General features: G+C 40.8%; 1 protein-coding gene across 1 annotated transcript in view; it reads right to left on the reverse strand.

Moving 5' to 3' along the window:
• ADAM22 (ADAM metallopeptidase domain 22) overlaps nucleotides 1–17392 on the reverse strand; it is a 160044-nt gene that overhangs the window by 67777 nt on the left and 74875 nt on the right. Inside the window, exons 5-8 of the mRNA XM_054991318.1 lie at nucleotides 7323–7405; nucleotides 3754–3817; nucleotides 2268–2337; nucleotides 681–751 (exon numbers count right to left, since the gene is read on the reverse strand). Coding sequence (XP_054847293.1) covers nucleotides 681–751; nucleotides 2268–2337; nucleotides 3754–3817; nucleotides 7323–7405 — 288 coding nt within the window. The remainder of the gene's footprint in view (nucleotides 1–680; nucleotides 752–2267; nucleotides 2338–3753; nucleotides 3818–7322; nucleotides 7406–17392) is intronic.

The raw sequence follows: 17392 nt of genomic DNA on the forward strand, positions 1-17392 counted from the left end.
AGGAGCGGACTAGCCATTTAACTTATAGGGAACATTCCTAGTCAGCAGTGTGGCAGAAACAAGCTTAGTCGAGTGCCAGCAACTCAGCCTGCGCCTAACGGCCACGTGGTTTGGATCCTTCAGCAGCCATATTGGTCAGTGTCAGTTTACCTGCTGCCTCCTTCCACATTGCCATTTTGGGAGGGAACAATGGGTGACCCAGTGCCCACCATTGGCACCACTGAGCCAAGCGGCTCTGCAGCACTATCCTGTAGCCCCACAGGGGGCACTCAGCTTGGTTTGCTTCAGGGTCAGTTTCTCAATTTGGTCCTGAAGACCACCGGTGTGTTTGTGTGGCACAAGTGACATTCAAACCAGGGATTTCCTGCGATTACAACTCAGTGACTTTACCACTATGTTACCCCAACTCCTAAACGAAAGGTCAGAAATTAAAAAAAAAAATTAAAAGAGCCCCCAAATCCCCAACGGACCCTCCAGCACACGGCAGCTGGAGCATCGCCTATAAGTGAGGAGACAGGCTCAGGTTGATTTCCCAACCCTGCCTGGCAGTAAGCCCAGGAAACAGAATCGGCATGGGAGCCCAAAGAAATGTGCCTCTCAGTCAGCCACCATCTAGGACCTGAAGGTACATCTGACCAGGGGAGAGGGAGAACTGGGGCTTGCAGAATAGGGAGACATACCTGCCTTTTGCTTCTTCTGTGTCTTGGTTTCAAAACAAATCTCTGTGATGTGGTATTCAAATGCCAGAATTCTAAAATGGAATATACATTCAATATTCAAGTCAATGTAAGACTGGTAATAAAGATATGTATTTTCAAGAGCAGAATTAAGTCACAAATACACTGAGTCACAAGTTGCTGTAAGCATTTCCTGAGCAATTCAGAATGAAATTTTACAAGGGATTGTATTGCAAGTGGTGCAAGATGGTAGACTTGAAAACATAAACTAAAATTTAATCATGAGTGACCATCAGTATTTAATAATAGCAGGAATGTCAATGCAGGATTGTACAAATTTCAGATAAACAGTCTTCATGAAGAAGAGCTAACAAAGAGCACAATATACCTTTTTAATAAGCATTACAGAATTTCACTAAAGGCAAAGTGTCCTTATCTGAGATATTTTAGAGAACTTTAATGCTACAATTGTCTTCTAACACAAAATAGTCCAGTTTGTGAAATTTGTGACATACAAGAAAAAAATAACTATAATTCTACTCAGGCTTTTCTATAAAAAATCCTTTTATGTTCAATTTCTGGGATTTTTTAATGATTTAAAAATATTATTCCATTTGTGAACATTTTTGGAAGTGATAGAACAGTTTTAAACTGCAAAAATATTTTTTTTCCACAGCCATTATATATGGGTGTATATGTGCGCATGCACACATGCTTGTATGTGTGTATATGTATATACATGTGTGTGTGTTTGTATATGCATATATAGATGTGTGTGTGTAAAAGTATTATATTTTAGAAAAGGGGGAAGTCTAGTTTATTCAGAATAAGCCTGGGGACAGGAGTGGGGTGGGGGCACAGTGGGTACTTTCCCTTGCATGCACACTCTCCCTTGTGGTGCTGGAAAATGATGGCATTTTCTGGCACAATAGGAAAGCTATAGGTAGCACCAGGGATATTTCATTAAAAATTGCATTCAAATACTAAGTTTGGGGACGATTTTTAATGCCACGTTGTAAGGACCTATAGCATGAGTCTCCACCTCCCCCCCCCACACCACCTCCCCCCCCCCCCACACACACACCAGATGCCTTCCAGCCTGCCAGCAGGAATCTGGAAGCAGAGGGGCAGGGACTGGGGGCAAGGAATCTCCTGCCGCCAGCAGGTTGGGATGCCACCCCTATATAAGAAAAAGGAAGCTTCTTTAAAAATGCAGAATCAGATATAATTGAGACTGTGTGTCAATAAAACACTGTGTTGAGTTTATGAGTTGAGTTTCTTCTTCATTAAATTTCATCTAAGGGCATTCAAGCATTAAAGTATTTCTGGAAAGGCATCTGGAAACCAGTGAGCTTAGACTAGAGTAACTCTGCTTAGAACTGAACTGTAAACGACTGCTACAATATTAAAAAGCCAAAAGCATCCTTTGGGGTGGAAAAAAACTCTTCTGTAAGATCACACCAAAATTTGGGATTTACTATCTCCCAATCAGGCTAGCAGATTATTTTCTGCTTATAGTTTAACAACAAACAAACAAAACCCCCACAATCCTAAAAAAAAAAAAAACCACAATCATATAAAAAAGTATACCAGAGGGAAGATCATCCAAAGGAAACTCAATTAATCTGGATTTGTAAACAGAGTGTAAATGGAATTCCTCCTGAAATAAGAAATACCAAAAATTAATACAAAATAAAAATCTCAGGAGTCAGGACTCTATTTAACACTAAGGACAGCACTAAAACTATATGTTAATGCAACTGAGCAACATAACTGACAGCTTGAAACATTATGTTACATAAATACATGGCATTTTTACTAAGTCTAATATAATAGAACAACTCAGGAATAGGGCAGTAGTCTATTACAGTTTGGTGTAGTGGTTAAGAGCAGCGGGACTCTAATCTGGAGAACCGGGTTTGATTCCTCACTCCTCCACTTGAAGCCAGCTGGGTGACCTTGGGTCAGTCACAGCTTCCCGGCTCTCTCAGTCCCACCCACCTCACAGGGTGATTGTCATGGGGATATTGATAGCATACTTTGTAAATTGCTCTGAGTGGGTGTTAAATTATCCTGAAGGGTGGTATATAAATTGAATGTTGTTGTTTTTATTACTTTATGCATCACCTTGCTTTTTGTGCATTGTCTTCCACACTTTTGTAACCACTTATGTCAGGCCTTAGGCAGGTTTTTCTTTTTTTCTTGTGTGTTTATCAGCATTGTTTCCAGTTCATTAATTCTAGTCCTATTACAGTGTTTATTGTATATCATATGCTGTCTGATGGAACTGTTTTTATATTTTGTAATCTGCCATGAGTCTCAGCAAGAAAGGCAGGCTATAAATAAAATAAAAATAAAATGCATTACCTTACGGGTCTCATTAGGGTTTGCAGGCCTTCTGGTATGATGTAAGGCCTCCTGCTGATAGCGGCAGAAGAAAAATAAAAATAAAAATTCTGCCAGCTTGTGTGTCAGTATGTCACAGATATGAGTAGCTCTAGGAATTGCCAGAAACTCTATGGTAAAACCACAGAGTATTCAGAAGTGATGTAGTGACATTGCTAATGTCACATCCCCCCCCACCCATATCCTCACCTCCTCAGCCCTCATGCTAGATGCTTGGCCTAACAACCCTAGCATGTCATCCATGCTTTGATGCAGCATACCTCACAATTCAAACATTCAAAGCAGTACTGTATTCTAACCCTTCCATGTTCTAGTAACTGACCTATATAAAAATAGCAAAGAGTCCAGTAGCATCTTTAAGACTAACCAACTTTATTGAAGCATAAGCTTTTGAGAGCCACAGCTCTCTTTGTCAGATGCATCTGATGATGAGAGCTGTGGCTCTCAAAAGCTTATGCTACAATAAAGTTGGTTAGTCTTAAAGGTGCTACCGGACTCTTTTTGCTATTTTGCTACTGCAGACTAACACGGCTAACTCCTCCGGATCTATGACCTATATAAAGATTCCCAAGCTATTTACTAAAAGCACTGTTTGACCTCTGTGATATATTCTTCCTCTAAATATCAGTACATTTGCATAAAAAAGTACAGTTGTTAAAATTCTACTTACATGTGAGATGTGGTTTTCTTCTGGTTCAATAAGATATGTGTGATTTCCATCGTAGAACATGCCACTGTTAAAAGAAATAAAAGTATCACTGACATACTAAAATATAAATGTAATTATAATGAGTTATTGTTAACACCAGATATTTTAAAACAATTAAAAAACTACATCCTGAAGACCCTTGACAACTTCTGTGATCAGTTCCTTTAAAATCTCTCTCACACTTACGGTGGTGTCAGACTTATATGAGTAAATCTTGTCCAAACACAATTTATTTTGGAATGATTTATCATCAACCATCTTTAACTTCTTATCTTTATACACTGTCAAAGAGTCAGACTACTCAGGCTAGAGATCAAAAAGTTGGAGAAAAACCATACCCTAGAATAGCTTCACTTTCAGGGCCCATCTAGATGTGACAACAGACCCTGGGTTCACCCTGTCATTTTAAAAAGTGAATTCCCAGAACTGGCCCTCTGCAGCATAGTTAAAGGAAGTTCCCAACTTGGAACTCACTTTCTAAAATGGTGCTACATCCCTGAGGTGAACCAGGGGCCACCTGTCACAAGCTAGGTGGGCCCCCAGTCTTAGGCAAGTGAAGCTTCATGTATGCAGTGGAGCTCTTGCCTCTACACAGAATATTTCAACTGAAGTGCATGTTGCTAACATAGGATATGTTAAAATGGAATTCTCTGCCTATCGAAAATACTGACAGCAATCAATTTAAGAATTCCATGAGGATAGTTTAGGTGGGTAGCCGTGTTGGTCTGCAGTAGAACAGCAGGATTTGAGTCCAGCGGCACCTTAGAGAGACCAACAAGATTTTCAGAGTGCAGGCTTTCAAGAGTCAGAGCTTATATCTGAAGAAGGGAGCGCTGACTCTTGAAAGCTTATGCTCTGAAAATCTTGTTGGTTTCTAAGGTGCCACTGGACTCAAATCCTAATTCCAGTTCATTAATTACTACAGCAGTAGTGCCGCCTCTTTGCCACCAGAGGGCAGCCAAAATCATAACATCTTGTCTGCTTGAAGTGTTGCACAGTCACATTTAACCTTACAATTGTTAACAGTAATACCAAGCCCCTTTATTATATAAATGGCCATAGTTCTCAAGCCGGTAACAAAGTACTATGTCTTTTATACAGTGCAATATGCAGTAAAGCAAAATAGTGTCTTGTAACAGGCATGGTTCTAGTATTATGGGACAGGGAGAAAAAGCTCCCTTCTCAATCTCATGCATCATTTCATAAACCTCTATCATGTACCACCTCAGTCACATTTTTCCTAAACTGGGAAGATTAAGACTCTTTAAGACTTTCCTAATAGAAAAGATGCCTCAGCTCCTTAATGATCTCTTCTGTACTTTTCTCAGTTCTGCATTATCCCTTTTGAGATACAGCATCCAGAAATGTACACAGTATTCCAAACGAGGCTGCGCCATAGCATTATACGACGGCCATTACAATACTGGCTGTTTTGTTTTCAGTTCCTTTCCTAATAAGCTCCTACATAGTGTTTACCTTTTTCACTACAGCTGCACACTGGGTTGACCTTTTCTTTGAGCTATCCTACAACCCCCTCACTCTGTGCAGCAGTGGTGGAAAAGGAAAACTCTATACAGGAGATTATTAGGAAAAGAACTGAAAACAAAACATCCAGTATTATTCAGCTAGTATGCAAAATTTATATATATATATATATATATATATATATATATATATATATATATATATAGTATATCCAAAATTTAATATTTTAGCAGTTGAAAGAGACAAAGTGTATGTGTGTGTATTGTCCCTCTTAAAGAATACCTAGAGCTGATAATGAGTCAGAACACACGAGACAAAATACCTAGATTCAGCTCGTGTTCTCTTACCTAAAGGTTAGCCAGGAAGTGTAGGCGTCCTTGCAGCTTAAAGTTTAGCATTTACAGTGCAGGCGTCCTTGCAGCTTAAAGTTTAGCATTTACAGAGCAGCGAGGAGGGAAGTGCAGGCGTGGGGCGCCTTTCCTTCCACTCTCAAGGTGCATCACGGCATTTTCCTTTCCCCTCACCCGACCTGGCCCTGCAGAGTGACGCCTGGCTGCAAGGACCCCCGCACATCCCTCTCTGCTGCTCTGTAAATGCTAAACCTTAAGCTGCAAGGACACCTGCACTTCTCCCTGCTGCTCTGTAAATGCTAAACTTTAAGCTGCAAGGACGCCTACACTTCCCGACAAACCTTTAGGTAACAGAACACGAGTTGAACCTAGGTATTTCATCTCGTGTGTTTCGACTGCCAGTCTCATATGTTTGAAAGCAGTGCTGAAAGTCAAAGCCAAAATACTTGATAACAGGAAGATTTCACTGCGAATCATCAGCCATCAGCACAGGATAAGTAAAAGCATATCAGGTTTCTCTAGCATCCCAAGGCTTCTTTATCTTCATCCAGTTAGGATGAAGCATCACAGATAAGAGCCAATACCGTACCATTAAAAGAAGCCAAACAGTTAATGCATTCTGCAGGGTTTTTCAACATGGAAATTCAATATTGACTTGAACTCAAATTTCTAGGGTTATCATGTCCTACTCCCAAGCCTTCATTATTTCAAAATGTTTAAAGATACAAATTTTTAGTACAGTATTAAAAGGGGGAAATTATTGACCACCTAAAATAATTATTGATCAGCCCCACAAATACATACATAATTATTTAAGAAGTATTTAGATAAGTGATACTATAAAACCATCAATCAATAAATATCCCATAAGATAAGTGCATGCCTTGCGGGGAAATTGAATGATGACAAAGGATCTTGAGGTAAGTGCTTCTATTTATAGTAAATACCACATTCACTACATGACCTTAGAAATTATATAGCCCTCAGGATTGATTTTGCATTCCTACATATGCAAAATAAAAACACACACACAACAATACATTTAAAGATTCCAAATGCTTCACATGCATTATCTCATAATCCATACTTTATAAACCTAGACCAGTTTTATTGCATCTCATGGGTTGAGGCTCCAAGACAGCAGGTCAGAAGCAAGAATTTTCTTTTCGTTAGCTAAGCAATCTTTGATGGAGGAAAGCCTCTTTCATTGGAGGAAACGGTTTCAAACTGACCCGGCGGCTCGGCCGATGTCTTCTTGAGCATGTCCAAGGTCAGATTTCAAACTAAAATCAGCAGTGCAATCCAAAACAATTCTACCCTTTTAACCTCACTGACTTCAATGGATTTAGAAGAGTATAACTCTGCACAGGATTACACTGTTAGTGTATCTAGTTTGGCACTGTTTGTCTATCTGATGTGTATACCTATTGCTTATGTGTAAGCACAGTAAAACAGAACAAAGAACAACAAAAAAAAACCCAGAACAAAACAGAACAGTAAAAAGAACAAAAAACCCCAATCATATCGTATCAGTAAAAATAAATAAAAACTAACAATAAAACAAGCCATTAAAAACAACTTCTGTCAAAATGTCAAAACAAATGAAAAAAAAGGCTTAAATTTTAGCAAAAGCTGATTTAAAAAACAACCATTGTCATTTCACCAATGTACAGGGAGTATCTTAAGGAAACTTACTGAAGTCCATGGCATGTTGACAGGGCAACAAATGATTCTGAATTCCCTCGCAGGTGGCCATGGTAATAACAATGTTCTCCTCCCTGAAATTAGAAACAAACTATGAGCCTATATGATTTTCTACCACGTCAATCACAAGGTTTCTCAAGCAAATCCAAAAGGTTGATGAGAAGTGCTCCTGTGTAATCCAGACCACCCATTCATGTTCTCATGTTGTGCCAGGAATTAAGTCATTCTTGGTGCAATGCGGAAGCAATGGGTTGAGCCAGGGGCCAATTAAGTTAAAACTGGCCCCCAATTTAGTGTTTGGGACCAATTTTCACTCAATCACCCTCAGGCACAACTGATTACTTCCACATCATGCCAGGAATGATGCCATTTGGAGCATGGGTGAGGTAAGTTCCCCCTACATGACTCCCCCCAAGCCTCCTCATCCCTGAGTTTTGACCCCAGGGACCTGGCAATCCTATTCATAATTGCATTTTTAGTGAATCTTAAGAGTAGCATGCTGCTACAATAACATCACTTCCAGTTTCACGCCAGACATGACATCACACATTGGCCCAATGCCAAACTATCCTTTCCCCATCTTTTCCCCATTGTCCTTCCGAGCAGAGAACAGGCCTCCAGGCTAGGATGTCTCCTGACAAATTCCACTTCCTGTTATAGCTCCCATCACACATGGTTTTAGTCCATGCAAGTTCCATGTCTTCCAACACAGATGTTCTTATAGTTAAAGGAAATTCTTCCTCCTCTTCTCACCAGTGGAACAGTTGGTCGAATTCAATTCAATATTCTGTTGCTTCTGGCAAAATGTTTGTGTGATCTAGTCAAATCATTTCTGCAGAGTTTTGTCATAATACAAACTGACCAAAACTAACTAGCAAAAGAATGCCAAGCATGGCTTGTCGTAAGTGTCTATTGGTGCGACTGTCACTATTGGTTAAGGGAAAGCCCTCTCATGAGGAAGTTAATTCACTATCTACCATAAACTTTAGGAAAGAAGAGATCTTGACAAAGCTAGTGTTACCTAAATTCACACTTGGTGAAAAGGTACAGAAAAAAAATCAATATTTGCAAAATACATTAAAAGAGATTGAAAATGAAATAGATTTCAGCCTCCATTTTAGATTCCAGTAAGCAACACCAAAAAGTTTGGACTTTCCAGCCACTGTTCTAACACAGCATCTTATTTATAGCTCCAGGTAGCAATAAAAATGTCACTCTCTTCACTTCCGATACAGAAATCCTCCAGCTACTTGGTAGGCTTGAGGACAGAAGGTGCAATCCCTAGTATTATTTGCTAGATTTCCTTACTGGGCCAGCCTAATGAGCGTGTGTTATTTATGAAATGCCAACGGATGATTAACCTTTTGCATCAGGCAGCTATTGCAAGGTTGCTGGTTTTAGAAAACACCATCCTCAGCATGTAGCCAAATCTAATTACCAATTACTCAAGCATCCACAAGTTTAAGTCAGCAGCGATATAATGCTCGCTTCCAGGTTTTATATTTATCTTTTGTTGGGACAACAGGACTCGGGGAGGGAACAGGACTTGGACATGGGATGTAAACTCAGATCAACTGCAAAAACCTTCCTGTGGATAAAAACAGAATTTGAGGCAGCAGTTATCTACACCTGCTTTAAAAAGCATGACTGCATAGTTCAGAATCAAGAGACCTTGTGACATTATTTGGCCTCTAGAATAAGGGCATTGAGGTCAAACAACATTCTGTGCTCCCTGGCCACAAGCCACCAATAAGACACTCAGTGGGTCCAAACACAGGGCATAGAAAGATGGCTAGCTCATTTTACTGCTTGCTGACATCTGGCAAAGGAAATAGAGTAGCATCTGCTTGGAAACTGCTTTCCTTTAGAGTCAAAGACACTGGTTCTGAACAGCACCTAAGAACTACTGAAAATGCAAGGAAGCTAAGGGCCATTTTTCACTGCCCTGTTACTTCTGCCCTGTTACTTCAAGACAAATTATACCCATTACCAGCAGAAAACCTATACTCTTAGTAACAAGAGTACTCTTCCTCCTACCCAGGCATAAGACACTTGCGCAGGCCAGTTAACGGCAGAACTGCATATTTGAATAGAGACTGTTTAAAATAGAACTGGAACTGGGAATGCTTAACCATTCCTAAAAGCTGCTTCCCATGTGCTCTCCTCCCCTGCAAGATTCCAGAACTATTTTAATCTGGAACCACGTGTGAGAAAAAGAGGTCTGGGATTGGGGGACAGGAGAAAACCGGTAGGCAAGGGAAAGGTTAAACACCTCCCTGGTTCTGCTTCTCCACTCCGAATCATCCCCTCCAAAGCTGCTTTTCCATAGAAGGGGCCATTAGTTTTCATTTACATGAATTTGTATGTAATGTGGAGCTCCAACCCAAAACTTGGTAGCACCTGGTAGTGACCTATGAAACAATGTGCAGAACTTACATATTGTTGGCTGAGCTTACAGGCATAGTATGGACCTCAACATCATTCCAGCCTTGATTTCTCAATATTTTCCAAGCAAAGTCTCAATTTTTGCAGGCCTTCCACTGTAATCAACGCTTCTCTCACCTGAAGTCAACAAATACAACGCAGAGCCCCCCCCCCCCCGCTCTGCCCTCTCTCTCACACACACACACACATACACAGAGTTCCCATTCATGCATTCTTTTCACCTGATTGAATCAATGTGCACCCTGGCTTGAAGCTTACCAGTAACCCAAGCCTGCAACTGAGACCTGATGCCAGAATAACACATATAGTTGTCTGCTTTCAAGAATAACAAAAGCAAAATATTCTAGACAAACAGAAAAAGAGAAAGAATGGTTCAAAAACCGGTATTCCAAACAACAAAACCTTCCTTTTTACCCCTTTATAATGGATATTTGAGAAGCTTTGTAACAATATTTAGAAACATTCAAATGCCACTGAATTGGAAGCTAGGTCACTGGTTTTAGAAATCAGGTTAGCAAGATATGTTATTTTTAGTTATAGCTGTAGATCATAGTGGGTGGCCTTATCATGAGTGGTGCAAATTAAACAGTCTTGGAGCCGCACACGTTCCCTCCTCACTGGCAGCTTCCTTTTCCTTCCCAGTTTCATAGGTTTGCACCTATGCCATCTTTTAAAAACTGATTTAGAAAATGTATCCTCCGCCTTTATACAACTTACTGAACAGCACTCAAGGTGTCCTAGTACCTACAGAATTCAATTCAAACAACCTCATGAGCAACTGAAGGCACTTTAGGGCTTGCTTTGGTCAGCTGCTGCCCACGCCAAGACTTCTGGGTAAGACAGGAGAAGAAAACTAATGTCACACAGTGGGATGGGAAGGGGACAAATGTCTGTCCATATCACAGCACCTCTTCCCTTCCCCCAAAGCCTCTTCGGCAGCACCATCACCCCTCGCAGCTTTCCCTCCTGAGCTACTGTTCACACTCAAGTACTCCTGAGTACTACTTCAGAAAACAAACACTGGTTAAGTGAGCAAACCTGATCTTCTGAAGGGATGAGTAGCAGCATCATGGATAAAGGACTCTATTGGAATAAGGGAGCGATAGGATCCCTTATTCCAAGAGAATAATGAAGATCCCTATTAAAATGGCAGCCGTCTGAGTGAGGACTGTTGCAACAACATAACATCTGAAGCCATTTTTTGCCGCTGCATTTTTAAAAAAATAAAATTTATCTTCTGTATTAACTACATTTTCTTACATAGTTCCTTATTTTCTCTGTTACATGTTTCCTTCATGGAACTAAGCCACTGACAATTTCCTAGTGAATACCACTGACCTATACAACAGAAATATTTCTGCTTTTCTTGCAGCACAGGATCTTGCAGTGCAACTTTCCATTGAATTACAACAACCAAAAGTTGGTATGACATAACACGAAATGGCTGATACGTTTGTCCCGAACCCTCAGAACCATTGGGGGAGCATACCCACTAGGAGGGGGAACGCCTACAGGTGTTCAGATGAGCTACCACAGACCACTATGGTTATCTAGCTTGAATCATCTCTGTGCACTAGTGAAATGACACATTTTGTAAAAAAATACGTCAAAGTTATACCAGCAGCATGCACCAATCCTCTCCCACCTACTCCTACATATCCCCCTGTTCTTCAGAACACATGAAAATGCTTTGTACTGAATAAGACCATCAGTCCATCAAGGTTAGTACTGTCTACTCAGACGGGCAGCAGCTCCCCAAGGTCTCAGGCAGAGGTCTTTCACACTCCCTACTACCAGTCCTTTTTAACTGGAGATGCTGTGGATTGAACCTGGAACTTTCTGCATGCCAAACAGATGCTCTACATCTGAGCCACAGCCCCTCTGTCCCCTTGCCCTGGAAGAATGATTCAATTAAAACTAATTTTCCTAAGTCTCACCTATATGCATTATCTAAAAGGCAGTATCTTATAGGCATAAAAAGTTTATTTTTAATTAAATAATGTGTATTAGGCATGATTTGACAGAACAGCAGTAATTAAAGCAAGACAGAACAAGTAGTTAAGAAGACTCCCTGGTCTTCCACTTGCCATGTGCAATAGTCAGGTGCCACTCAGAGAAGTATTTCATTGGGTGAAAGCAGCAGGTGCTATCAGTGCATGTAAAAACAAAGCATTAGTGAGGCACTGGCAAACTTTGTTTTTTAAAAGTAGTCAAGCTGAGATGATATTCTAACTGCTAATTTAAACCCATGTATGTAACGAGTGGAATACAACATCCCTTAAGGAGCTGTTGTAACACAACTCAGGCTTAAGAGACCTGGCCACCTCATGGTTTATTGAGGGACTACAAATGAAAAGACAAGGGAGTCAGAGTGAAAGGGGAGAAAGACTTGATGAATACAAGCTCATGTTAAAGCTTATTCCATTGCCACAAGAGCTGTGAGGAAACAGTATTTCTCTGCCATCATTGCATCTGCACCATGTTTTAGCCCCTTCGCCTCATGGGGACCCTCTATTTTGATTCCCCCATTTTTGTCTCAGAATAGGCCTAGGAAAGGATGGAGTCTACATCAAATTAGTATCAAATAGTGGTTAAGCAGCAGCAAGTCACACTGAGGACATAATGGAATGCCAAGAAGCTTATCAATCCATCATGAAAAACCCCCTCATAAGAGAGATTAAACCAGACAGCCATCTCTCCAAGGACTTCAGAGCCTCCCCCATAAGCAATTTAGCCCTAATGAACCACCCAAGATTCCCAACACAATAAGCAATGGACCGATTCTAGCTGGCCCACTCCTGCCCTCCTCTAATCCAATCAATCACCTAGTTGTGAGTGACTCTTTCTTCCCTAAGCTCCTCAAAAGAGTGTACTTCTATCTTTGGCCCTTCCTGGTTGCGCTTACTGCTCTCTTTGCTCAATTTGCTAATAACTCCTCTTTACAATATTAACATGACCTCATCACTCCATTCACACTCATCTTCAGGAGCTAGATTAGATTTTCATCACCCAAACTCCCTATCTCCAGGAATGAAATCTTTTCATTCAGATGCCAAAGTTTCTTCCCCTCCTCATTTCTGGCAAAAAAAGTATAAAAGTCACCTCTTAGCTCCCAATTTTTGTAGCCAGTTTGGAGCTCTATCTGATACCTCCCACTCTATGGTTGGCCTCTCTCACTTTTTCCGATCTGCTGCGACGCGCTCTCTTCACTGCATGGTCAATCTCCAGCCGCTTTGCCATGGAATCCCTCCCACTTCTCATCAAAGGTGAGACTTGCATGTTTTAATTTTTCCCCTTTTTATTCCCCCCTACCAGGCAGGTAGACATTAGGAAAGGTTGCAGGTTTGCTGTTTATAATCTCTCTCCCTTTCCTCATTTTTTTTTAGTAACAGTTGTTTAATTTGGCTTGTGTGTTTATTCAATGAAAACCATGTTATTTTAAGAAAGCTTATTCTCCCTCGTCATTTCGGGTGCTGTGCTGAATATGGGCCTTGGTATACACAGGTTAAAGATCCTAATATATTGTTTTAAACACCCCACAACGTATGTGTTCATTCCATGCCAGCAAGGGGACATCTTTGTTACGAGGCCTTTACATGTATAGCAGTTTGAGTGACATTATAGACCTCTTCAGCGTGGCTAGGATCCCACTGGGTTCTGGTCTACAGGAGCATATGGATCGCTCTGCAGCTTGCTGCTATTGTTTTGCTCAACACTCTACCGATAAAATCTCTTGCATCCATTCCAAGTTGGACTCTACATTAGCAGTGACAGGATCAGATGATCCCAGGGTGCTAACATGTTCAGTTGTGTGGGATAGATTTCATCTTGTTCAGTCTGAGAATGTGGACAGGATTCTTGGAAGTTTGAGACCCACCACCTACATCTTTCACCCTTGTCCCTACTTGATGATTAAATCTGCTGGGGGGGGGGACTGATGGACTGTGTCCAGGAGACAGGAAATACCTTACTGAGAGAGGGGATGGTTGTCCCTCCCTTAAAGTCCACTCCTACAGAAACTTCCTCTGGATTCAAGAGAGTTGAATAACTACCATCCAGTCTCAAATGTACCATTCCTGAGCAAGGTGATAGAGTGACTGGTGGCTGAGCAACTTCAGGGATTCTTGGATGAAGTTGATTGCTTTGATCCATTCCAGTCTCATTTTAGGTCTGATTATAGAACAAAAATAACCTTGGTATCCTTGGTATCTCCTACACTGGGAGATGGATGGAGGAATGCAACCCTGTTGATTCTCTTGGACATCTCATCATCCTTCTAGACTGGTTTTCTGAGTTGGGACTGGGGGGGGGGTGTTACTTTGCAGTGTTTTCAGACCTACATTGAAAGTAAGCGTCAGAATGTGGTGATGGGGATTGCTGCTCGGCCCCTTGGCCTATGGGGTCCCACAAGGCTCCCACACTTTTCAACATCTACATGAGAGATGTTGAAATGAGAATGGGAGAACGGACCACTTCAGAGCTTCCTATCTGTCTAGCATTACCCTCCTCAATCTCAGAACAGGCTTTACATCTATTTGGTTCCAGACCAAGACAACAGCCTTGCTTGATGGTCGCTACACTCAAAAAACATTTGCTTCATGCTAATGAACTGGCAGAGCTCTGGTTCCAGAAGGTTTGCCTCATTATATTCTGTCCTGCCCTCTTTACACACAGCCTCAAAACAAATTTCTTGCAATGCTCTTGAGGAGCTCAAACTCTTCCTTAGAAGCATAGAAGCTGACTTTTCTTCCCTTGGATACTGACTTGTTTGTTTCATATAGTGTTGTTGTTTGCCTTGGCAACCAAGAAAATACAGGTGAAAATTGTATAGGAAAAGTGACACGTTTTAACATGATAAGCACTTTTTGATCTGGTTACTTCAATCATAATATTTATCATTTATTTGGTATATGATGTCTATTGGAACGCCCTTATCCATATGTCTGTAAACCTGATCAAAGAATTCCAAGTGGTTGGTAAGGCAGGACTTTGTTCCCACCAGATAAGTGCTGATTGCTCTAACTATTTTGAGTACTGCCACATTAGTGTGAGCATACCTTGTCCAGAAGGAAATCTGATTTCCTGAATATGCAGCTTAGTGTGAGCATACCTTGTCCAGAAGGAAATCTGATTTCCTGAATATGCAGCTTAGTGTGAGCATACCTTGTCCAGAAGGAAATCTGATTTCCTGAATATGCAGCTTTTTGTGCCCATGCATTAATATCAATTAGTGGTACTACAATAAATCTCAGATCCCAAAGGGGGGGGGGGAAACCCTGTCATTTGACATTAGGTTTGCTAATAAGAAGGCAGGCTTATTTATCTTATAAAAACATATGCTTCAAAACACAATTAAACTTTGAAACTAACAGGAACAATTCCTCACAAATAAACAGAAATGCCATCTTTTTTGCAATAAACCCAAGCATTGATAATTAGCATATACCAATTTACTGAAATAATGTCTGAGAGAACTAGACATTACTTCAGCAAATGTGCACTCCCCAAACTTTCATTTGTCATTGGATGAAGAACAGATGGAAGATTGAGATAGTAGGAGTGGGCACTAATATATTTTTGGCAGGAAACTCCTTCCCCCTCCCTCAGTCTAGTGCCCCCGTCTTCACAATGGAGATTAGCTGAGGAGTACTTCCCATATCACAACTTCCTGTCACACAATCAAGCACACCTGGGAAAGAGACCAAAGAAATCGGCCTTTCACTGCTTAGCACTATTTATAGCTAGCTACCGCTGAAGTAAATTGTGATGATGCTCTTGTGGTACTCTCTCCCCTGCCTCGGTAAAACCCAAACATAACTTTTTCCGCTCTTAATATCAAATGGGAGAACAAAGGAAAAAGTTTATTTTACAGTGAGGGTAAAGTAAACTGTGGGTGTTTAGGATCAGCTTTATACAACTGTAACTTATTGAGATATCAGGATTATAGAGTTACATTTTCTTTTTAGAAAATATATATTTTTTCAAAGGTGTCACGTTTTCCTCAGGTTTCCTAACATTTAGGATTTTTCACCAGAGCCTTTTTTAAACCACAGACCTCCTTCTGCTCCTTAGCTTCCAAATGAGATGAAAGATCACATGTGAGAACCATTAACCAGTGTGCAGCACACTAGGCCACCAGACTAAACAGCCCACTTCCACCTGCAATGACTGGAGACAGAGCAAGATCGCTCATCTGCCTAAGGAACCTCTAAACCTTATCTGACTCAAACAGCAGTTTAACAGCTCTTTTTTATCCTTTGTTCCTTCCCCTCTCTCTCCCTTCAGGATCTTGTTTGGCCGTTGTTGGCATTCTCTGCCAGACCACCAGGATACAAAGGAGATCGGCAGGCAAAGAAAAGAGGATGGACTTGGCTATGGCTCTTCAAAATAAATCCAAGGAATGATAATTTGTATATACCAATTTACTGCAATATTTTGAATTAGCTTTCAGAGGCTGGGAGGAACTATACATTATTTCAGCAAATGTGTGCTCCCAAACCTTCACTTGCCATTGGAGGGAGATCAGAGGGTGTCTGCGGTGAAGAATAAGCCAATCTGCAAGAGGAAATTCCATTGCCTCTGTTGATGCTTCTCCATCAATGGCATCCCCTCATTTTTTTCCCCAGCTGGAGATTCTTCAAGACCTTTGATAATAATTCCAGAGAAGCAGCTGTATTTGTTCCAGCAAAACCAAACAGAAGTCTTATAAATGAAGCCTACTTCTTGTAACCAAAGACTAAGCATATTATTATTGTAGTATTCATTTCCACCGACTAGTTCTCACTTTGGCAAATGCATTTTGTGGGCTCTCACTACACAAATATTTATAACTATGAAGTTAAGAAGAAAAAAGGTTGTAAACAGCTGAAGTTGTCAGCTCCAGTTTGGGAAATGCCTGGAGCTTTAAGGGCACTGCCTGGGGAAGGTTCGGGGATGGGGAAGGCTCAGCAGGAATCCATAGAACGCACCCTCCGAAGGTGCCGTTTCTTTAAGGGGAACTGGCCTCTGGAGTGTATACAGATCAGCTGTAATTCCAGGAAAGTTCCAGGCCCCACCTGGAAGTTGGTAACCCTATAAACATCAGGATCAAAAGGGACATGTAATTTAAGGTGTATATATGCAAGTGCAAAGTACTGGAGTCAGACTGGAGAGAAATGGGCTAGAAATGGCTTGCAGGAACCATTTGCAAGGAGGAATCCTTACAGAGGGAATTTCCCAGTTTGCCAGTTCTCCCTGCAAATGTTCTGCCGTTCCCACATCAGCAATACAAAAGCAAACAAAGGGATGAAAATTCTGTCTTTGTTTCATACCATGTGAGGAGGTAAAAAGTTACTGCTATCAGTTGGAATGTAAGACATTAACATAGAAAATATCTTTAAACCTTAAGCTACATGATATGTAGAAGCAGCTGCCATACATCACTGCTATACTTTTTCTAGTAAGTGAATGTCATTGAACTATTTAGGATAAAATATATAACAACATTATATATTGTAGATAACAATATACCAGATAGAGAATAAAAGCAATTGGTGAACTTAGTGACATAACTAACCATGAAACTAGGATTCACTAATTGTGAAACTGGACAGTAACATAAAACCATCTCTGTGATG

This window comes from Eublepharis macularius, chromosome 11 (genome assembly GCF_028583425.1).
Source record: "Eublepharis macularius isolate TG4126 chromosome 11, MPM_Emac_v1.0, whole genome shotgun sequence".
Lineage (NCBI taxonomy): Eukaryota > Metazoa > Chordata > Lepidosauria > Squamata > Eublepharidae > Eublepharis > Eublepharis macularius.